Below are 24,698 nucleotides of genomic sequence, written 5' to 3'. Positions count from 1 at the left end.
CAGAAAAAAAAAAAAATCATCTTTTATATTGAAACAGGTTAGGTTTGGGTTTGATGTAAGGAAGAGATTCAATGTGACTCTGGCACCGAACTGGGCCACTGAAAGAAGTCATGGACTCTTTTTATTTATTTATTGAAATTTACAATAATAGAATAAACATATATCTTGAATATATATTTTAGAGAAAACTCAGCACTTAAATGTTCAGACTTTTTTCTACATGTATAATAATGAAAACAGTTCTTTAATATCAAGGACTCTGGTAACATTCAGTCAGGTTGAAATGGATTTGAAAACCGTGACATGTGAAGGGCGAGTGAAGGAACTGGGGAGTAAAAAATCATAGTGTTTGGGAGTGGATGTGCATCTGCTCTGTTATCTTCAGTGTTGCCATGCAAAAGAGGGAGTAGAAAGATTCTGAGCTGCTCATTAGGCCAGAACTAGGACCAAACCAAACCTACTGCTGTTGAGTCCATTCAGACTCATAGCGAAACTACAGGACAGAGTAGAACCTCCCCGTAGGGTTTCCTAGAAGCGCCAGGTAGATTCTAAGCGCCAGCCTTTTGGTTTGCAGTCATAGCTCTTAACCACTACATCACGAGGGTTTACCAGTGAGCAAAAATTAGAGTTGGGGGGAGGGAGATAACTACGCAGATTTTAGCGACCTAAGGAAAAACTTTCTGACCGATGTAAAGCCCAGCAGTGGAGCAGCTCGCCTTGACAATGAACCACTGTCACCGGAAGTACTTAGGCAGAGTCGGTGGGATGCTTTCAAGGGTGATTGGAAAGGTGGTGCTTGCATGGGGTGAGAGGTTGAGGCTGTTCTTTTCTTTCCAATCTCAAAAGGTATTTTTCAAAAACCTGAAGGTCATTCTACAAAGTTGGTATTAGTAATACTCAGAAGATAATTATTTGCAAATAGTTTGGATGCTCCAGGGTCTTCAGTGGTCATATAACAGGTAACTAGAACATCGTGGTCACTCTGTTCCTTGAATGTTTACCAATAGATGTACTCCATTTTAGTTACTACCCAAGGGAAATTTAGGTTGTCTCAGTAGGTAAAATAATGCCATATCCTAACAGAAGTTCACAATGCTCTTAGGTATAGGTATTTCAAAGACTCCAGGATTTTTTTTTTGGTAGGAAAAAAATGTTCTTTTTCTACATTCTGGGCCACTACTTGTGCACTCCATTATCATCTCAAACCTGATGTATTTTCCACAGCTGCCTCCTAACTAGACTTTTATCTCTAATCTCTTCACTCCTGTAATCCTCTTGAATACAACTAGGTGTCTGCCTAAAAACTCTTCAACAAACTACCTACTTAAGAACCTACAATGAGTCACCCGTTTAGAAATATGTATGAAAAGGTCTAGAAGGGGCATAAAACTACAAATAGTTATTAAAGTGGTATAATTATAGGTAAGTACTTTTTAAATGTTCTTAGATGTGGCACTAGTAAGGCTCTAACAATAAATAAAAACAGATTCAAAAACAGACTAAACCAAGATTCCTTACTACCTAGTATATTACATACAAAAGCTCCAACTTAGCTGCTTAAAGGCCCCTTCATTAAGTCCTCCTGATCTACCTCATCTCCTATTACCTTTTCAATAAAACTTGACTGCCTGTTGTCTAACTTTCTACTCTCTCCTCCTTGTCCCTCAGTGCTGCTTCTGTCTTTGTGCCTCTTTCCACCATGTTTGCTCTTCTCCTCACCTCCAAGACAACTAACGCAGCTCACTTGTATGTTCACTTCTTCCCGATGTAGGTAAATCTCCTGAGGTTAGTCTTTTTCTGCTTGTTCACCGATGCATCGCCAGCATCTAGAACAGTAACCTGCACATGGAAGGTGTTTCTAAACTATTTGTTAAATGAATGACTGTCATACCCGGGACTACGAGAATCCTCAAACCTTTTCCCCTTTTTGAATTTTGATATAAATTGATTATATATTATGCGTGGCTTTAAATCATATTATACCTTTTTCCTAATGTACGTGTTTTAATGTCCCAATACCGGTTGCCACTGAGTTGATTCTGACTCGCTGCAACCTCATGTGTGTCGGAGTAGAACTGTGCTCCGTGAGGTTTGTAGTGGCTGATTTTTCGGAAGTAGATCATCAGATGTTTTTTTCCAAGGAGTCACTGGGTGGACTTGGACAGCCAACCTTTCGGTTAGCACCTGAGCACGTTAACCGTTTGCATCACCCAGGGACTCTGTGTTTTAATGTAGGTGTCTCTATATGAAGAGATAGATGCCATCCATGCTACCTTGTCCAATACTTCAATTCGGCAAATTTTTATTAAAGACCTACTGTTGGTCAGGCACTTTAGTAGGCATTAGGATATAGACAAAATATTGAATTTAATAAGAGTTGATAAAGACAAAATGGAATATTCCTTAGCTAATCTCCTTTTTTAATCTCCTTTAGACAAAATAAATATACCTGTAATTTATAATCTAAATAAAAATTATAATCAGATTTTTGATACCTATCTACCATCTTTTTATCAAAACCATTCAAAAGAATAATGGAAAATAAATATAAGACACACAAGTTATCCTGAAACCCATCATTCAATCATTAGTGATAAGAAGAAATAAAAATCTGGTATAAATATGTATTGGTTTAGGGGAATTAGCATTTATGATTTTCTGTTCCATGATCTTTATAGTGACCAGAAAGACTTTGAAAAATGTGAAGGTGTCATGTCCAGTTCTAGTTTAAGTAATTTTAAGCCTTTTATGCATTTTGGAAGCTGCTGCATGTTATATTTTCCCAGAAGCAGATACAACAATTTGGTAAAGAACACAGGTAGAAGAGATCAGTAATTTTCCTTTTCCCCCATTAAACTATGTTTATTATGCCAATTTTAATTACCATGCAATCTAATGGATTTAAGGCTTATATTTTCCACATCACTAGACATCACAAACATGAAAGCATTTATACTGTCATTATACATCAATGTTTGTTCTTGGTTATACATATATACAGAAATTATTCACACATCTTAACCTTGCTATGTCCTCCTTTCAAATCAACATAATTTTACCATGAAAGCAGCTTTTTAATAAATGGTATAAGAAATACAGCAAGGCACACTTTTTTAAAAAACTTTTTTCTCATTACCACCTCAAGAAGCATAAAAAACGAAAATGTTGTACGTAATCCAATAGTAGAATGTCACCAGTTATAATATACAACACCATATAGTTGTTTCTTGAAGTGCTGCATAGATTATTTTTTAAATGAAATAAATAAAATAGTACTTTTAAAAGTTGCTTTATTTTTAAAGAAGGACCAGTGTTTTTCTCTATACTGCAAATCAGATAAAATGTTGGCTTTTTAGGTAAACCTCTTTCAATAAACATAGGCATCATACCATTAAAAAAAAAAAAAATCCAAGAAATTGGTCAAGTACTGGCAGGGATCATTCCAGACATGTGAACTCAATGGACCATCAATTTAGTGAACTGCAAAACTTTAAAGAGCGGACCAGGAGGGCAGGAGGCAAACAGAAAAGTCTTGTTTTAGGAGAGAGGGTTTGGTAGAGGTAGCTTGGGACAGGAATCCAAGGGAGAAAAAGCAGCTTCGCTTAACTTCAAAGACGATCACCTAAAGAGAACCAGTGCACACATCCAGATCACAAGGCTCATGTGGACAAACCGCATTCAGAAGGAAGATTCATCTTGGGAGAAATCAATGTAACAAACGGCAGTGACGTGATGAAACCAGAGACCAGCCCAGGCTGGGGTATGAGGTCACCCCAGAGTTGCAGGCAGGCTTTTCTACAAGAAACAGAAAAGGAACACGAAAAGTTTCAGAAATGTCTGCCTCATTTGTAAAATCAAGCCCTTTGAGGAGCCATTGTGACTGCCATCTGGGGACTCTCCGAAGTGAAGGGATACATAAGAAAGGGATTTTAAAAGCCCAAGGTTCAAGTTCCTGTCAAAGGTGTTTCAGTATCAATGTGGAAAATAGTGATTTTTCTTTTTATAGATATGATTTTAAAGAAAAATCGTCTGACCTTTTCTTTGGATCTCATCCACTCTTTCCCTGTGAACTCACTTTTGAACACTAGAGATAGCCTCAAATCAATATGAAAATGTAAGGCTGCTGATGCCCAGTGATGCAGCAAGGTATTAACAACGACTTCACAGACTGGGAACCTGGAGTTTCAGGTTTAACCCTTCCTTCAATGACCTGATGTGTGCTATTGAACAATTCCCAGGTAAAATGTTCATAATATTATGATAATTGCAAATGTTTCAGCCCCTTGCCTACACAGACATATAACTGGGGCTTCTAGCTCAAATACAAATGCATTTTATTGAAGATACGGACAGCATTATGGAAATAAGAATGATTCTATTATTACTTAAACATCTGATGGTTTAGATACAAATTTGTTCCGAATCCAATCTGTTCTGCCTCTTTCTGACTAAGCTAAAAGCAACCTGTTGAATGTGAGGTTAAGGCAATGCAGAATGCTATTACTTCAGGTCTCTGACCAGCTCTCAAATAAAGCATACTTTTACTTGTCCGGGTTTAAACTGAGCTCTGACATCTGATGTTAGGTTGCTTTATTGTCCTTCTAGAACTAAATATTCTCATTCTCTGTTTTGCTCTCTCTTTTTCTATAATCTCGCAACCTGTTAAAGTGCCAGATGAACTTTAGCAAAAAGTGATTTAGCTGGAGCTATGGGATGCTGGGAGAGAAGAAAAGTTATCAAGAACAGGGGGAGACAGGCAGGAACAGATGGGGCAAAATTTGATACGGTAAAACAATGCAATAACTCAAGAAAAAGCATGGCACATGGTTCAAATGCTGAGGACATGACTCATTTGAAATCTGGCCACTGACTAGGAAATCCTTAGGTGTGGAAAATCTGGTCTTACTAAATGCTGGCATTTAAATTCTCTCTGGATAATCAATTTTTCCAACTTGGCCCTCTTGGAAATGGGCAAGCCAGATTGGCTGAGGCACAGGTTGTGTGTGTGTGTGTGTGTGTGTGTGTGTGTGTGTGTATCTTGGATGATACCCAGTAAAAGTGTTGCTATTTAGCAATGGCAGCTATAGTTACTTAGAAGTCCTGGCTAATTAAAGGATAGCTCACGTCCAGAGAAATCTTACTTTATTAAAGTGATTTTAAAGGTAAATTTGATATGACTATACCTGTATTATTTAGTATGCCTGTATTGATTATAACTGTGTTGTTTAAAGATAATTTAATACACAATTACCAAACGCACTTTCTTCAGCCTGCTTCTCCAGCTTTGGACAAAACTATACACTTCGTGTTATTTCTATTAAGAGAATTAGAATTTGTGTTGTGTTCATGAGAAATGCTTGCACTTGTAGCTTTCTCAGTTTGGTAAAAAACTGAGCACCAGCATTTTTTACTATATATGTGTATACTTAAGCATGCCTAAAATCTAAAATTCATAGGCCACCAACTAACTCTCTTACAAATCAATAAGGTAGGAAAGGCAACAGAGCTAAAAAGTTCTAAAGGAAATATATACATCCCTTCCGCACCCCTCCCCCCAAAAAGCCAGTAAAATAGAACCCGAAACCACCAAAGGAAAAGGAAAAAAGTACACACAGGCTGCATGCGCTGAGTTACATTTTTATACCACAGGATTTATCCAGCCAGAAGTTTAGGGTTAAACCATTCATCAAAGATCAGAGGCTTATGATGAGGATTATGAAGAAATAACTGTCAGAATACAGCAAAAAGATTAGTGCAGAGTACATCTCTGAGGCAGGTCCTAGGAGGCATTCCAGTCGTACATTACGTGAGTCCTCCAAATTAGGCAGAAATAGCTGAATCTCTCCAGCTACCTTTCCTTTGATGTGATTTGCTGTAACTGACCTCTCTGTTTTTATAGAAACACGACACATAAATGAAAATAGTGAAAAGCACAGCGGTGGGCCTGGAAATTGGTGCAAATGCAGACTGTGTTAAGATCAGGTTAGAACTTCTTGAACCGTTTTGGTGGATTTTTAATTAGGGCACAGTGAGCGAAAAAACATTTCAAAAAATGTTTTCATTTTTTGTGACTGTTGCAGACTGAAGCTGCTATCCTCAGTTTTCTCTCTTTTGGATGAAATTATAATGATTACATCATCTGAGAACTTATTTCTGCAAAAAAAAAAAACCCAGCAAATTGAATTTGGTGAATTTTATTTTAATTAAAAGAATACCCCAACTGATGGTCTTTCAAATAGTTTAAAGAATGCAGAGCTTTTTCTTTTGCTCTTTTGAATCTTGTAGGAAGAGCAGTTACAACAATTAAGCTTTTGTAGACACCCTCCTATTCAGCAAACCCTCTTACTATGTATTCCTTACATTTAACCCTGAAGGCGTGTCGGCATTTTGAGATTAAATGACTCATCCCGGTTGGTACTACTTTAACCATATGTGAATATTTATACTCAGGTACCCACGCTATTAACTGGTGAAAAATTCAGGCCTCCAGATGTTTTGTCCACATGATACTGAAAAAGCTGAATAGGACCAGTCAATATGACTATTTAAACGGCTTTTTTTTTTTAGGCTGATAACAAGTCACTTGGGGGTGATGTGAGCTCTGCAAAGTATAACCTGCCTTCTCCCTCTGCCTGAGATAGGGCCAGGCATCGCAGGGGCTCAACAAAATATTGCTGACTGGCAGGAAGGCTGGCGGATAGTTCTTGCTTGTGACATGTGAGGGTTACACAAATCCAGGGGCACATTTGCTTCCCCACGTCTCAAGATGGAGCTGCTTATCATGAACATTTCATTTCAATTCTATGTCAACGGAAGGGAGAGAAGAAATTCCCGGAGTACCAGGAGGGAGGAGTGCATCTCACAGCAGACTCCTCAGAGGATTCTCCCCTGCCAGGGCTTCTCGAGCTCCGGATCTCAGCATGACTGGTGACTTGAGGGTCACAGTCACATGATGTCATGCTCAGAGTGGTGTTTCTTTCAAGCCTTTATCCCCTTTCAGAAAACAAAATCAGCCAGGCTCTACCAGCCCTTGTGCGGAGGTTGGCAGAGCCAGCGGTACAATCGGTTCTAATAGGACTTGTTTTGAAGCAGCTTATGGAAGTCAGTTACTTTCCCTTAATGGTCAGCTTTCCTGCATACTGATGGAGTGTGTGACTATTGGGTGGACACACATCCCAGAAAATACATTTCTCTTGCTCCTACTTTTGCTCTCACTTGCAGCCAATTGTAAATAGTCTGAAACATATAAAATTAGTTAAGCTACATTAGTAAGTAGGAGCCCTGTCCTCAGTTTTGCATACTGAGTTTATTTTTAGGGTATATACATGGTATAGATTCCCCCTCCTCCCCGTTTCTAGCAGCTCTACACAGAATCACACATTTTAATGAGCTTAGGGCACAGGTGTTGCAGGAAAAAAAAATAATGATGTTTGCCATTCATCTTTCAAATTAAATAATGTGTTTTTAAATAGTAACTTTTTTCATAATACATTATGGGAACAACATTTATCTGTCACATTTTAAAAGATGTATTTGTAATAAATGTAAATTACTTTTAGAAAATCAGTAATTAGGCTCATCAAAAAATAAACAATCTGCCACAAAAAAGATAATCTTTAGCATAGTTAAGTATAATAACTGTTATTTGAATAAGTTAACAAATTAGGGTAGATTGCTTCTGTAATTCATTTCCTATAGCACGAGTTTAGGTTACAGCATTAAGCTTCTGGGGTGGGGGGTGGAGATGGCATTAGGCACCTCGTACTTTGGTGAAATACAACTCTCACGTTGGAAAGCTCAAGTTAGCTTCTTTAAACTTGACTGAGAAAGCATATTCATCACTGGGACTTCGAAATGGGAAAGAACGGAATCTTTGTGTCACCTCAACAGATACATCATTATCTCAGAATTATCAATCAATAGCTGTCTTATTAAATATGAAGAGAGGCATGACTTTCTTAAAAAAAAAAAATGATGGGAATAAGCCTGTCACCTTCAGGTAAAATTCAAAAATTCTGTTTTTATCAAAATGCCATTAACTTGTCATGTATTCACTCTGCATTTGCTTTCCGAGCCTGTTCTCGATTTCTGTGTGGATAAATGAGAGGCTCTTCTTTAACGTCAACTTTCCCCTCCTGTTTGAATTCTCAGACTTGGCCACGATTAGGAACTGTGACAGCCCAGCCTTCTACGGGCGAAGCAGACGTGATGATAGTTACGTTAGACAGAAGCATAAAAGGCAGGCTCAAATCAGGAGAGAATGCCTTTAACCTAATCACTGTTCATCTCCAGGCACTGGAAGGAGGGGGCAGCTTTCTGCCCAGGAAACTGAAGTGTGGAGCATTGTTACTATGCTTGGGCTGTGAGCATAGGGTATAATTGCAATTTGGGTAACCATTTTTTTCTCCCTCAGTAGAAGAATTTGAGGCCCTAAAGTGTTCAGATACTCCTCAAATTTTGTATTCTTCTTGCCTGAATGATATAATAATGTCACTAAAAATGCCAGTTGTGACTGTCTCTTTTTCCCCTTTTGCTTCACAGTTACTTTCATGTCAGGGGTGTGTTTCTTCCACCTAAGTGTCTTATTCAGACAAATATCTGCCATTGTCATCATTCTGACTAGTCTCTTCTCCTATCATGGCTTTGTTGTCTCGAGCTCATATTAAATATACGCACACACACATACACACATATACACCCACACAAATAACTGATAGAAAAATGTGTTTAGGTAGTGGTTGTAGAGATGGCATTGTTATGTTTCACTGCAAGTCATTAAAAACATGATTTTACGCACCTTTCAATGAGATGATTTTCATGCTTGGGGAGGGTTACATTCTACCTATGCATATCTCTGTGTCCTTCTTCATGAAGGTTTAGAAGATTTTCCTCACAGGCTGAAGTTGTGGGACTGGGATCCAATGCAGCCTTTTGTTTTGGCTGCTTTGCCTTCAAGGAAAGGCCTGGAGCTATAGATTTGGCTGAAGCAGCATTGCTTTCTGGCATTCCAGATTCACCTGGGTTTCCTGGACTCTCCTCTTCACTTGAGGGAGTCGCTAGTGCTGAAATTTCTTCACATCCACTGGAAGTTTGGGGAGGACCATCCACTTCCTTTTCCACATCAGATCCTTTCTCAGATGGAGGGCTTGGAAGAGCCACCATGTCGGCATCCTGGGCTTGTAGTGACACTGCAGGTTCATCAGGAACTGTAGGTTCATTTGGAGAGGGACTAGCCAAAGAGGGCTCCTCTCCGTCAGGGTCATCCTCTACACAGGCCTCAAAGAAGCATTCAATGTCTTCCTTGTCATCTAAACCAGAGTCGGCAGTGTCCTGGGGCAATGGAGTATTGCTTTTCTCTTCTATGTAATTGGTGACCTCCCCACAGTCGCTGTCATGAGATGAGAGGGATAAGTAGGAATAAAAGTCCCCTTTTCTCAGTTGGATGGGCCGGTGAGAATGTTCTAACACTTTCTCCTTGATCTGAGTTAACGAAGTAGGAGTAGTTGCCTCGTTTTCAGGTTGAGATTTACTTTTTAGGGCTGTTGAAGCCATGTCAATGATTTCCTTAACAAAGTCATGTACTGAGCAATCTTCAGCATCTTTTTGATGGAAAACATCTGGCTCACAGTTGCAACAGGAAACGCTGTCGCTGATAGCAGCATTTTCCTCTGTTTCATTTTCTTCAAGTGCTAGACAACAACTAGCAGATTTTCCACCCGTACTTGGTGTATCAATAGATGAAGATTTCAGTACCTCAGAGTCTTGTCTGTTGAGAACTCTGGTTTCTGAAGGAAGTTCTGGGCAAAACTTCTCACTGGAAATAGAAGCAACACTTTGATTTTCAAGATGGTGGTGGTTTTGACATTTCTTTGAAAGATATGTAACAGTCTGAGGAACAAATTCCTTTCCAGCAGTATTTGGATCATCTGAGCTACCTATAAATGCTTTACACTTAAAAAGTTCACTCTCTGAAATCTTTTTCCCAGTTGAACCAAGATTTTCTGATACCTTTGAAATACCATCCAGTTTGTCCTTCTTTCTTTCTGGAGTACTCTCAATATTACCATTCTCCATGTCAGCCACATATGGATCCTTATTAACTTTGAAAATATTTTTCTTATTTTCACACTTTGTCCCTAACTCATGGGTATGGGATAAATTCTTACCATTTCCATTATTTTCAGAGAGATGTTTTACGGAGCCATTTAGAAGGGCCTCAATGTTCAGGGTATCAGAGGGATTGGTCACCTCGCTACTACTTACATCTTTACTGCTCTTTATTTCATCGCTGAGGTTGCACCTTCTCTTATCTCTTGTCAGGGATAACTTTGGCCTAATCCAGGTCTGAAGTTCATTCTTTATATAGTCCAGCCCTGACATCAAGTTGCAATCTTCATAAATTTCATCATCTGTTGCAATACTGGAGTCGTCATCCTCATCTTTGATGCACAGCTCTTCTTCCGTCAAGGTGAGGGTAGAGCTGGAGAGGAGGTCACTGTCATCTTCATCATCAGTGCAAGCAGAGGTGCAAGAGACATTGACGATCATGCTGACATTGACATCGCTTTCATCAGCCACCGAGCGAGTCAGACGCTTTCGGAATGACGCATTTGATTCCGGGATCTTATTCTTGTGTAACACAATATCCTCTGAGCAAAGAGAGAGCTCATCACTGCTGCTAAGTTCTGTAAGAGATGCTGCTGAGTCTTCATTGATAGACGATGCCATGTCCAATGACAGTTGGCCAGTAAAGGACATCTTTTGGGAACCGCTTTGGAGAGTGATATCGGAGACACTGCGCTTTATCTTTTGCTCTGAGGGGCTCTGGATATTCTCCAAACGATTCAGAAGATCTAATGTCCTTTTGCTCAGTTCACCAACTGAGCCACTGCTGGCACTTATGTCCCCAGAGCTGTGACAGCTAAAAAGATCTTCATTGCTTTTATAGGATGTCAACCAACTTTCCAAAGAAGTGCTTCGCTGGAGGTTGTCACTGCCATTTTTAAAGGCGCCCAATGCAAATAAATCACCCCCCGGAGAAAGTGACTCGATGGATGAACTATGAGATAAAAGGGAGAGTTGTTTGGCATTCTGCCTGCCAGTGAATGTCTTCTCTACATCACCACTTTTATACGAACTGCGATCCATTTCGTGGGATGCTCCTGCCAAAAGTCTTTCATGGGGAGGTGCATCTGCTTGTAACTCTGTACCCTGATATTTAGATTTGCAGGATTTTTTATCAAAATAAAAACCATGAAGCAGAGGATCCCCCACATGTGCTTTTTCACTTTGTGACTGTTTCATTATCATTGGTAATTTGAGTTTTGAGCCTTGGAGATATGAGTAATCATAAAATGTAAACACATCATGTTTTCCTTGTAATTCTTCTCCCAAACAATCAGGGGTATGTTTGGTAACACTGTTTAAATCTCCAACTTTTCCATTTACACAACTCACTGGTGCAATGGATGACTGAGAGCTATTTGGAAGTTCAATATGTTCCTCCTCATCTTTAAATTTTTGCTTTAACACGTTAACTGCATCTCCTACTTGTGGGTCCAGATGTTCGGTTTCAGGGTTACTTGGGGACCCATCCACTGCATTAAGCAAGCATATTTCAGAGTTAGTAGTGGTTTCAGTGTCTCCTTCACTGACGATTCCACTCTCACTGCCTGAATTCTGGCTCATGTCCCCTCCATGGCATGGGCAGGGCTTCACCAAATTGGTCCCCCCTAGAAGATCTGGCAAAGATTTGGTAGATGAAAATGAAGAGTCTTTACTGAGACTCTTAGTTAAAACACTAGGCTGTGTCACACTGGCAAACTTTGGATTGTTTTTCAGAAATGGCATGTGACTGTCCTCACATAGTTCTACATTGTGGAGGCTGTAGACTTGGTAAATGTGTGGACTGGAGGGGGCAGTAATACTTGAGGCATAGTGAGATCCCCCAAGATCACCTGCCTCCTCTTCATAACCAGGGTCCTCACTCTCTGTCTCTTCAAGGTTCAAGGAAGTCATGACAGATTGGCGTTCTTGATCAAGGTCATTAGATTCTTCATTAAAACTTATTAACTTATTACTTATGTCAGTTTCATCCCATTCCAGGGCATCCTCACTTGTCCCATTTAGGTCCATCAAGCCAGGATCAATCACATTCAAAGTTTCCTGTGTAGAAGGAAAAAAAGAAGAGAAGAATTAGGGAACACAAGCATGAAAATTGTATCTATTCAAAATCATTTGGAAGAGTTGGGAAAGAAAATTGCCCCAAGCGTGGATTTGAAAGATAGCATGCTTATGAGGTCTATTCTTCTCTGGAATAACACCTAAAAGTTATTGAAATAAGTTTTTCTATCAAGTGATTTGTCACTGAAGGCAAAACCTAGATTAATATTTAACATTATTGCAATTGAATTGTTATTTATGGAATTAACCATTTCCTATTGATTCCTCTACATTTTTAATCCTAGGTTGCATAAAGATAAAATTGCCATACAAATGAAGGCAAAAAGGGCTACAGTCTATGGTATCTCTTAAGCTACATTCACCCTGATTGTGTTTTAGTTCCAGAGTCCACGATGGAATACTATCTGCAGACACACACGGCAAACTCCCTCTCGCTTCTATTCTTAGGTCCTTCTTTGAAGCAGCTTTTGCCTGAGGTCTTCGAATAGAGTTGTAGCCACCCTGCAAAACCATTTATGGGCCAGAGGCTCTTGACTGCAGACCCTTCCTTTGCTTTCCCTTGCAGAGCTCTTCCTCTGCCGAACCCAGCCCCGCACCCAATCAGACCCAAGATGAGCAACACTTGACTGATTTCCTCACCTTGTGTTAGTCATCTTCCGGGGCTCTAAGTCCCAGGCCTAGTGTTTCCAGGAAGTCCCTCGATCAAAGTTCTCTCAGTCTTTCTCTTCCCCAGTCTGTCTATGACAGAGATTCCCCTTTGATACTTGTCAACTTATATGACTACTGTCAGTCTTACCGCTATTTCTTATTGACAGGAACCTCCCCCTCCAGCCCCAGAATAATAATTTATCTGAAGACTTTCCTGATTCTCAAGAATGAAGTAACCCAGATCTCCTTACACTGCTCTCTGCCTGCCCAGTTGGGACCCCCTTGACCTTTCCTTGGGCTTCCTGGTTTACCCCTGTTTAGGTAGATCTTGCCACATTCTGGGACTCAATAGCTGGATGAGTGCCTAGATTCTGTCCAGATTCCTCCACCATCCTCACATGCTTATCCAGTTGTCTGGATTCATGCTGGAGCCAACAGAGGTGAAACCCTAGTGGCGTAGTGGTTAAGAGCTACAGCTGCTAACCAAAAGGTCAGCAGTTTGAATCTACCAGGTGCTCCTTGGAAACTCTATGGGGCAGTTCTAGTCTGTCCTATAGGGTCGCTATGAGTCAGAATCAACTAGATGGCAACAGGTTATATATATATATATATATATATATATATATATATATACACACACACACCCTTCTTAACGCTCCCCTCTTAAAGTTATTGTGATTTCTACAGTATGTATATCTATATACCGCAGACCTTGCCAGGCCCACCTACAAACAAAACACACACAGAACTTTGTAATTCGGCTTGTACAGTGCAGGATGGCCAGGAGGATAACCACAGCTCTGGAACCAGGCAGACTGGCTGGAGTGCTGACTTTACTTATCAGCTGTATGACCTAGGGCAAGTTGCTTGACCTTTCTAATCCCCAGTTTCCTCATATGTAAAATGGGGATAGTGCTATCTACCTTTCAAAGATCATTCTGAGTATTAAATGAGTAATGCTTGTGCAATGCTGAGGAGGCAGTCAGTATAAGGTTGCCGTAATGCCTAATGCATGTAGAATAGCTCAAGAGTGGCCTTGAGCCAATTCATAAAGGGCTCCCCTTTCCCCCCTCATTCTCTCTTCCTCTTTTTCTCATCATTCCTTCTAATTTGCTGTTAAAACCACAAGGAATTCATGTCATGGTAGGTGGAGATAGATGTCACACAGTGTAACAGGTCACCGTATTTGCATTACAAGGCAGAATTACTTTAACAGTCTGGTTGAAAAATAGACCACGATGCTTTTATTCCTCAGTAGTGGAGGAAAAAAACTCCACCTGAAGCACATTAGTGACTTTCCTAAGAAAATCCCCAATTCTTCCTGAAATGAATACTTAAAGGATACCACACAAACGCATTAAGTATAAAATACCCATTAGCACTTTATTATACTGGATATACAAGAGATTATCTGAATAGCCTACTTAAATTTAAAAGAGTCCAGTTACAAAGTAAACATTAATTAGGGATATTTTTAAATTTCATAACAGAAATCTTTCCTCTGCCAATGTTACAGCAGCTAATCTAGTAAACTGGCAGTCATCACACTTGCTTAGGTACGGAGTACATTCGCTGTGATGAATTTTTATTAGAATTTCTGTTTATCCTTTGCTTGCTGATAAAGGAAATACTAATGACCGATTAGTACGGCTAATGAATGTTAAAATGCTCAGCTGTAGAAACAATCAATCAGTCTAATCAAATAGTGTATTAATTTCAAGTACTGTCTTGGCTGATGCTGTACTCTGGAGCGCTAATAAATAATGGAACCCGTCTTTCACAGGAACTCTCTCTGTAACTCTCTGGTTGACTTTAACATTTAGCAACATGGATTTTCCGTGAGGGTCCCAAACCCGGTGGGGCTCACATCCAGACACAGGAATTATGCCATCTGGTCATGCGTCGGCATCTTAGCCCAAGTAATGCCCACAACTCAGACTCGCCTTCCACGACACAGCCGTTACCTCACCAAATGCTGCCTTTAGCGCTTTACAAATTCAAGCCTAAGAAAGTACAAAAACTTACAGCAGCACCTAAAAGAACAAATCCTTTGCTCAACAAAGTTGGAGTGGAAAGTTTCCACAGGAAAAGATTAAACTTTTGGATATAATATTCCTTTTCCTTTCCTAATGCTCCCCTCTTGAAGTTACTGTGATTTCTGAAATTTCTCTGTGTGCCAATTCCAGGGAAAATCTGCCAGGGTCCACTGGAACATCTTGAGACTTTAAATTTTACGTACAAAAGAAGTGCTACTCACTAGGCCCCCACTCACTGCCTTCCTGTTGAGGATTAAATTCTGTCAATATTTTCAAGAAAACCTCCATTTCCTCAGGATTTAGCCTCAGCCATAAAACATACCCCCGGGGCAATAAAGTGTGAAGAGTTTCCAAGAAGAATGACACAAGAATATTTATATAACTGAAAAAGTTGAATTAAAAAAAAAGATATGCCTACATAGCCATGTAACTACTAAACGTAAAATTATTTCCTCTAATGTTCTTTTGCTGATGGCCCAAAATAGCCAAAAATCCACAAGCTAATTAATAATTAAGTTATTCATCACAGGCATCTGAAGGAAAAGTTCTTATTCCTTGTTTTTAAAATTTTTATTCAGTTTTGTTTTACTAGTAATGAGTAAAGAATTCAAAAGGACGTCATCCTACTGAACTGAAAAATGTCTTTCCTATCTTCGGACCTTTGAAGGTCTATGTATTGCTAAAAATGTCTCTGTTTTCCTTTTCTTTCCCTTCCTTTCTTCCTCCTTCCCCTCTTCTCTCTCTCTTTTTTTTTTTTTTTTTTTTTGTATTTTTTCCAAAGGAATTGTCTGATACATTTTAAAAGACACAAATGTTCCTGTTTTTGATGACATGGAAAATCAAAACAGATTTCGATAAAATCTAAGGATATGTGCCTGAAACCAAAAGGATGGTGAGTGGCAAATGAAGTTTCCAACAGAGAGTTTGCAATTTCAGAGATAATTCTAAATAAATTACATTAGTTTATACAAGGGACTTTCATTCATAAACCTGCTTCATAGATACAGAATCTTGACCTAAAGCAATGGCACTACATAGATAATTATATATATCTTTAGAAATCTGCTCAAGGGACAAGTGGAATTAAAAGGTGTTAGTTTATTATATGTTGTGTGCTGTTGAGTCAGTGCCGACTCACATGCTTGTGAGTATATATATCACATTTCACATGATATATATACTGCAATGGTTAAGCGATTGGCTGCTGAGAGGTTGGTGGTTCAAATCCACCAGTGTCTCCACGGGACAGAAGACCTGGTGATCTGTTCTATAAAGATTATAGCCTAGGAAACCCTATAGGGCTGCTATGGATCAGAATCAACTCAATGGCAGTCAACAGCAACAAGTTTATTATATTTTATTGTTAATCTTGGAAACAGATTATTTATATTAACAATATATACAAATAACTAAAAATAACTGGGAAAATAATGATGACGATGTTGATGAAAGAACCAAAATTCCAAATGCAGCAAGCAGTAAGTATCCAAATTAACTTCCTTCTGTACTTGTAGGGCTTTAATTGAATTAGGTCTCCCAGGATTACATTTCTGGAATTTTCTTCAAATTTTAGCTTAAATGGTGAGTGTTCAGGAGATGAGAAACACACAATCAGCTAAAGAGTGGAGATGAAGGAACCTGACATTCTATAAAAACAACAGTCTGATAGAGATCTGACATAGCTGCCTCTAGATTCCTTTAAAAAGTTGCATCTTTTAAAAGACTTTCCTGAAGCATCTCAAAAAGACTAGGATGAACTGAATGTTGTGATCAAACTTCTGGAGCTCAGAATGGGTGACACCATTAGAAGGGCTTACAATTTGTGTTCCTCACTTATTTTAGATCCAGGAGCTTACTCTGCAATACCACATACGAAGACTTGGAAGGAGAGATTTACCTATAGAAAAGTAGAACACATAAAAATAAATAAAAAGGAAAAAAATATAAACAGCTTTAACTGTAAGTGAATAAAGATATTCATATTTACCCTATGGAGAAAGACAGAATGCATGAAGATCTGAGGGGCTGACAGAGAGGAGGGAGAAAATAATATATAGATCAGGATGGAGAATCAATTTAAATGAGGGGAAATTCTAATCTTCATATTATTGTGATGGTTTAGGTTAAGTGTCAACTTGGGTATGCCATGATTCTCAGTTGTTTGGCAGATATTATGTAATCATCCTCCATTCTGGGGTCTGATGTAAGCAACCAATCAGGTGAAAAGGGAGTTTCCCTGGGGATGTGGCCTACATCCAATATCTATAGATGTTCTGGCAAAGCTCACTGTCTCTGGATCCTGTAGCCGACTCATCATCCTCTGGCCTCCAGTTCTCGGGACACGAGCCAGCAGCCTGCCATCTGACCTGCAGATTTTGGGATTTGCCAGCTCTTGCAGCCCTGTGAGCCAGCAAACTGCCCTCTGACTTGCAGATTTTGGGTTCATCTGTCCCCGCAACCATGTGAGTTAGGAGAAGCCTCTATTTGGGACTTGCTGGCCTCCACAAGTGCATGAGCCATTTCCTAGAAATAAGTCTCTCTCTCTATACACTTCACTGGTTCTGCTCCTCTAGAGAACCCAGACCGAAACATATATTCACTCTTCTTTCTTGATGTAATACTTTTCCTAGCAACTCCCTGCCCCAAACCTAAAATAAAAGTGTCTGAGCATTAGATGCAAATTATTTTCCTAAGTTAGACTTAAGTAGAGATTTCATAAAAACAAAAAAAGCAGTGATAAGAACAAATGGCTAGTCCTCTGAAAATGAAGGTCAGCCTTTATGAGAACCTGGCAGTTTGTAAGCACTCTGCCTCTTGTTGAGAGAATGGATTCAGAGTTAGCAAAAAATATATACACATATAGATAAAGATAGAAAGAAAGAAATGGGAGAAAAAACAAAACTGTTCACTGTTTATTTTGGGATTTGGGGCAGTAACTCAAACAGATCTGGGTTTGGATCCTGGATCCAACCCACCTGTTGTCTGTGAGACCTTGGACACATTATTTAACTTCCATATGCCTCAGTCCCATCATTTGTCTATCTGGGATAATCACAGTATATTGTGCCTACCTTACAGGTTGTTGTGAGTTTAAATGAGAAGATATATGTAAAGCCCTATGAAGAGGGCTGGCACACAGTAGGAGCGCAATGGCTGGCAGTTATATATTCCTTGTGCTTAGAAGAGAGGACCATAATGCAGCTAAGCACTAAATAACCGAACAGTGTTTGCATTAAGACTGGTGCATAGTTGGCTATTTTCTTTTAGTATAACCACATACATGGAATTCCGTGTAGTAAACATCAATTTAGGACCCTTACTCACCCGCACTGTGCTGCAAATGGGATGGCGGGCTTGCTTTGCATGCTGTGGTTGAGTTTATCCCTGAAGAATAACCAAATGAAAAAAAGACACGTGCCCAGCTCTCAGCAAAGTCCATAACTCAAGGACTTTCTATTTCCTGAAAATAATCTTTTTTTAAAAGGCAGGTCCATTGTCTGTGAAATTCTATCACAACTGACACATTAGAGCAATCAAATCCTGCTCACTATCTATCAGATTGACAATAATGTTAAAGTAACTTGTCTCAGCTCAGAAAAAGCTTTGAAGGTCTATCTCACACTAATGATCAACAACTGTTCTAGTGAATGTTCTTTTTCAGGAACGAAGCTGATCAGAAACTCAGAACAGACGAGTAAAATCCAAAGTCATCTCACAAATCTCACTAAAATGAGTACTGACATGGATATATGTCCAGTCTGACTACACAGATATTTCTGAAATTGTTGAAAATTAACAACAACAACAAAAAAAACCCAAAAAACAAAAAAATCCATGAGATGTTATTTTAAAGTAAGTTTTATAGTAGGAAAATTTGCCTTTATTCTCAACAGGAACCAGGGAGTTCAACATGGGGAAATAGGAGTTTTCCTCCCAGATGTACATCCCATGAGAGCAGGGGCTTTGCCTGGTCACCACTAGAACTCAGCACGTAAACCAGTGCCTGGCATAGTATAAGTTCTCAAAAAATATTTACTGAATAAACTAAAGGAAGAAAGACTTGTCCATGGGCTCATGAACTGTTGAAGCGATCTGAGGAAGGGTCCTAGGTTAAACTCTGCTGTAGCAAAACACTTAGAAAAGCTCTGACTTTCCAGCTGGTGCCACTGTCTTAGTCATCTAGTGCTGCTATAACAGAAATACCACAAGTGGATGGCTTTAACAAAGAGAAATTTATTCTCTCACAATCTAGGAGGCTAAAAGTTCGATTACAGGGTGCCAGCTCCAGGGGAAGGCTTTCTCTGTCAGCTCTGGAGGAAGGTCCTTGTCATCAATTTTCCCCTGGTCTAGGAGCTTATGAGTGCAGTGACCCCCAGTCCAGAGGACGTGCTATGCTTCTGGTGCTTCTTTCTTGGTAGTATGAGGTCCTCAACTCTCTGCCTCCTTCCCTTTACTTCTATCTCTTGTAAGATAAAAGGTGGTGAAGGCCACACCCAGGTAAATTCCCTTTACATTGGATCAGGGATGTGACCTGAGCAAGGGTGTCATATCCCACCCTAATCTTCTTTAACCACAGGCAGAGATTATGAATTATAACGCACAGGAAAATCACAAAATGGAGAACAACCACACAATACCGGGAATCATGTCCTAACCAAGTTGACACATATTTTGGGGGGACACAATTCAATCCATTACAGCCACCTCGCTATTATAAAAGCTGGTAGTCTCTAAAACATTATGGCTAAGTGAAAGAAGCCAGACACAAGGGTCACTTCCCGTATGATTCCACTTATATGAGATATCCAGAATAGGTAAATCCACAGAGACAGAATGCAGATTGGTGGTTGCCTGGAGCTGGGAAGACGGGGAAATTAGGAGTGACTGCTTCACAGTTGCAGGGTTTCCTTTTTGGGTGATGATGATGTTTTGGAATTAGATTGAGGTGGTGGGTATACAACATTGTGAATGTACTAAATGCCACTGAATTGTTCACTTTAAAGCAGCTAATTTTATGTTATGTGAATTTCACCTCAATAAAAGCAAAATTACAACAAAAAAGCTAATAGGAGCCTTCAGTTCTGTTGCGTTTCAGAGCGTGTAACACCATCAAACATAACAGAACTTGATCACTGTTGAGGACCTTGCTTATAAAAGATTACAACATAATATTTCTGAATTCACTTGTATCACTGTGTATATATTATCAATAAATATAATTTTTATTATGGGCTTCTTTGTTTGGTCTGCATGCATGTTCATCATTCCTAGAAATGAGGTAGAAAAGAATGTCTGTGTATAGTACTTCCCTCAGTTCAGCTTTACTGACTTCAGTGCAGTGAGCTCTTTTGAGGAGAGAAAGGGATTTTGAGGAGATTAACAGGACCTTCATTTGTTGAATAGTTTAACAGGATCACCATGGACTTTCTGATAACCCAATCCAGCTGAATCTTCTCTGACCTTATATTACTTGATTCTTCTGTAGCATTTGTCTCGAAAATTTCTCTTTCCTTGATGCTAAGACCGTACTGGGTTTCTGGGTAAGGCAGTCTTAGACTCTTAAATGTTGACGTGCCCCACAGTTCTATCTTTGTTCTGCTTCCACCCTAGATGCTCCCCTGGATGATCTGCTGTAGGTTCAGCCACCTGTGGTCTGATTGTCTATTACAGGTAGTCCCTGACTTACAACAGGGTTCCATTCCAGCAACTCCGTTCTAAGTCAGTTCTGTCGTAAGTCGAATACCTCATTTTTTTTTAAATAGTTTTCATTATTATTCAGTTTTAATACCTGTATCTTTTTAGATCTGATCTTTATTTGTCTTTGAGGGCTGGAAACATTACATATAAACTTACAGGTACGTGCTTTAATGTTGTATGTAATATGTATTATCACTAATGATATGATGTAACCCCCCCCCCAAAAAAAAACCAGTGGTCCTAAATGTGGTTTGTTGTAACTCTAATATGTTGTAAGTCGGGGACTATCTGTACTTGGAAGGGTAGGTAGGCTACACTGAGGAGAAAGGAATTTGAGGAAAGGAGAGCAAGAGAACGTGTTACAGGAAGAGGAAACAATATGAATCAAAGGCAGATAAGGCAGAGCCTTGTGGACACCCACAAAGAAGGGATGAGCAATGAGCAATGAAAAATTCAAGTAGAACTGGCATGATAGTCTAGGAGCTTAGAGAAGAGAGAATTCTAATGTAGTGGGTTCTTTAGAGGTTTAAATGAGCAGAGTAGAGGAGATGGAAGGTGAGGGAAAAGCCACTGAATTAGCAAGAAGAAAGTCCTTTGTAACTGTACAGAAGGTTACAAAGGTCCTAAAGACTGGTGGGAGAGGAAATAAATACAGTACGTGCTAGAGAGTAGCCAGGAGTCTAGATTCCACTGTAAAACTGAGGTTGAAATTGAGAGCCTGGTCCCACCAGGTGCTGTTCACCACCTTTCTTGGCTTTTAGCACCAGTTTGGAAGGAGAACAGAAGTAGAGAAATCATGGAGCCGACAGAATGAATAGAAATCTCTTCAATTGTTTTAGCACCTCTGCCTTCAACCCCAGACACAGTAGCCCATCCTGACTGTATCTATTTAAAACCAAAAAAAAAAAAAAATCCTATTTCTTTCTTTTAGATTTCACTTTGCCTGTGAAGAACAGATTGCCAAGAACTTTGATCTCCTGAAAACAGAGTGATCCTGAGGCTATAAGAAGGAATTCCAGGGAAGGAAGAGGGATACACAAAACATAAGTAATTCTTTCTTCCGAAAGCTTTAGTTTTGCTGCAGGGTCTGCCCTACAGTAGTGCTGTTTCAATTAAGAAGCAATGTGTTTGTGTCACTGAATGAAGGAAACTTAGATGTAGTCATAATTTAGAAATAATTCTTAGGTGTAGTAGTTTTAGCGTTAGTAGTGGCAACAAATGAATACCTTGTATCAAGCCCCGTTTTTCTTTACCAAGTTAATTCTTATTCATATTTGTTAAACACCCACTGCAGGAAAAAAAGTTAATTTCCCACCCAGCTCTGAATATTTGACTAGAAGTAACTAGAAAAATAATCTACTTTCATTGGTAAATAAGTTATTTTATCTTTTGTTTTATAAAGCTGTTGTTTTCCATGTGAACATATGACACTTTTTTTATGCTCAGGACAGGCTAAATACGAAAATTGGTTTATTTTTCTCTTCTTAGTCACTATTCTGTGTTTTCCTAGAATTTTCCCCCAGAGTTCCAAGAAAGTATCTGAATTTTGGATTTTAAAAAAAGAATCTAAAAAAAAATTCAGAGCATTTTTAAATAAAAGGAATTTCTTTATCTGACCTCTCTAGTATTACATAGAACTGAAACAAATAAAAGGAATTTGAAAGGAAAAATAACATCAATGAAGCTGTAAAAAGCCCACTAGTATTACATAGAACTGAAACAAATAAAAGGAATTTGAAAGGAAAAATAACATCAATGAAGCTGTAAAAAGCTCAAGCACAATTAAATGGTGGCATTTTCTTCATTCAACCACACGGTAAACCTATTGGATGACGATGACAGACCCACATGCCAAGTTGCATAAACAATTTTTTTTTTTTTCCCCTAATGATAACATCTGGTCTCATTTTTTTGGCATTGTTCTAGCTGGTTGATGTTTGTCTTTTGACTGTCAGGAGTTGACACAACATTTGAGTTTTGTGCCCCTGCAGTAATTTTTGCCTCACTTTTGCCTTCTCGAAAATTACACCTTTTTCCCTCCTTTATGATAATGACCTTACGTTAATAAAAATCTACAATGCTAAAAGCTTATAAAGAATATTGGTAGGATTTAACTGGACTATTTTTTTTTTTATAAGATAGATAATGATACTGGTGAGGAGTGAGCTTCTTGGCTCAAGTAGACATATGAGACTATGCGGGCAGCTTCTGTCTGAAGGGGAAATAAGAAGGAAGAGGGGGACAGAAGCGGACTGAATAGACACAGGGAATACAGCATGGAGAAAAGGAGTGTGCTATCTCATTGGGGGAGAGCAGCTAGGAGTACATAGCAAGGTGTGTTAAACTTTTTGTATGAGGGACTGACTTATTTGTAAATTTTCACTTAAAGTACAATAAATTAATAAAAAAAGAATATTAGTAATAAAGAGGAGGTGAGCAGTCACGTAAGCAAATTAAGTTTTCTAACACATGAGCTTTTATGTAAGACAGAATCGGGTTCCTGACTTTCAGACCCAATTTTAAAAACACAGATTCTGGGCATGATCATGAGGTAGCCTTAATGAAAAAGGAGAGCTTTGCCAACATGCTGGAGTCTGTCTGAAAAGCCACACATCAGATAACAGAGTTCACCCATGTTAAGGGTTCATGACCTTTAAAAAGTACATATTAGTTCAGAGAATTTTGTGTCTATTCACTTTCAACAAGGGTACACATCAGGAACCAACACTGTATTATTATTTTTCTTAATTTTTTTTCCTTTTAATTCTAAGACTATGATTACAACTCATTATTCAGAGAGAAAAAAAAACATTAGCAAATTGGATAAGCAAATTAAAATTGATAAAAATGGCACATAAAACTTTAGTCTCCTTTCTATCTTATCTACACCAGTCAACCAAACCCATCTTGGTTTTCTCCTGTTTATCATCTGATTGACCCAAGGTTGAGGCTGATGAACAGACAGGTCAGCCATGATTAGTCTTCTTAAAATGTCTTATCCCTGGATTCTATATCTGATTTTATTTCATTTGGATTTATATTTTTTTGTTAATAGCCTCCCTTATAAAGTAGCTGCTTTGGGGCTTAGGAAGGACTACAAAGTCTCAGAATTGCTGGAACACCTCCGTTGAGCTATCACTATTCCCTCCCTAAAAATGATCCCAGAGTTTACAAGTTACACTTTGACACTTGGAAGGTTGCTTGAAATTCCAGGATGAATTTTCCTAAGAGGTAATAAACATTTTTGCAGTCAAGTTTCCAAGAACGTTTATACTTCTGATTCCTACTCAGGAGTCCTCAGATGTGTAAAAAACTCAGAATCCCGGGGGATTTTCTTTTTGAGATCTCAAGGGAAAAATACTAAGGATCCTAAGATTAGATTTAAAAACTCAATCTTGGTTGGAACAGAAGCTCTGGTCCTGGGCTCTCAGGAAGGAGGTTCTTGCGAGTTTTAACTGTCAGGACCTTAATTCAAACTGTAACCCAAAGGAAAGGTTCCCAGATCAAAGAAATGTAAATTTCACTCTAGAGAAAAAATTATCTGAAGATCTGAATTCATTTTGTTAAAAAAAAAAATCACTCTTAAGGGTTTAGGGTTACCTTCATCCCGTAAAACACTTTTGCAGTTAAAAAACCTAATCCAAAATGATGCCAAGTTTCAAACTCTTTGGATATGGGTTTTTGAGCTGGCAACTAAGAAAATATGCTGAGTTTGCAGTCCCGAGAGGCAAGGATGCAAAACACTGACCAGGCCAGCGAGCTGGTTACCGGAACCAAAACCTGGTGAATTTGACTACTCCATACACTCAATAATGGTGGCACTTGTGACTGATCTCTCTGCTTTGCTTACAATTAGTGCCGAGTGTAGCATACTTCGCACTACATAAAGCTTGGCTGCATTTTCCTCTTAATAAGTAGTAAGCAATCAAGGGAATTTAAAGCCAGGCGACTTCTACCTCCTACCAAATCAACAATATTTTTCAGAGGCCTACTCTGTGCAAGACATTTTCCCGGCAAACACTCTTGCTGCCATCTGGGAGCACTGGGAACATGCAGAAAAGCAGACATCCCTTATGTTTACCTGTAGACTGGTTCCATGCTAAGCTGACAGAGGTTTTCTCTTTTCTCCTTCAT

The 24,698-nt window shown here is 39.0% G+C and overlaps 1 protein-coding gene across 1 annotated transcript; it reads right to left on the bottom strand.

Moving 5' to 3' along the window:
- Window positions 1–3,463: 3,463 nt before the first annotated feature.
- On the bottom strand, window positions 3,464–12,237 carry AKAP6 (A-kinase anchoring protein 6). Its single transcript, XM_064292384.1, has 2 exons — window positions 8,798–12,237; window positions 3,464–3,795 (listed from the first exon to the last, which is right to left on the bottom strand). Exon 1 carries the CDS (start codon window positions 12,133–12,135, stop codon window positions 8,839–8,841), a length of 3,297 nt encoding a protein of 1,098 aa, XP_064148454.1. The 5' UTR covers window positions 12,136–12,237; the 3' UTR covers window positions 3,464–3,795; window positions 8,798–8,838.
- Between the last annotated feature and the right edge of the window lie 12,461 nt (window positions 12,238–24,698).

The sequence above is a fragment of the Loxodonta africana genome, chromosome 10 (genome assembly GCF_030014295.1).
Source record: "Loxodonta africana isolate mLoxAfr1 chromosome 10, mLoxAfr1.hap2, whole genome shotgun sequence".
Classification (NCBI taxonomy): domain Eukaryota; kingdom Metazoa; phylum Chordata; class Mammalia; order Proboscidea; family Elephantidae; genus Loxodonta; species Loxodonta africana.
Note: the sequence above shows the minus strand (reverse complement) of the source record. Positions and strands in the feature narration are given on the sequence as shown.

Bases quoted from the DNA above. Each gene is read 5' to 3' on its own strand.
- AKAP6 (XM_064292384.1), bottom strand. From the start codon at position 12,135: ATGGACCTAAATGGGACAAGTGAGGATGCCCTGGAATGGGATGAAACT.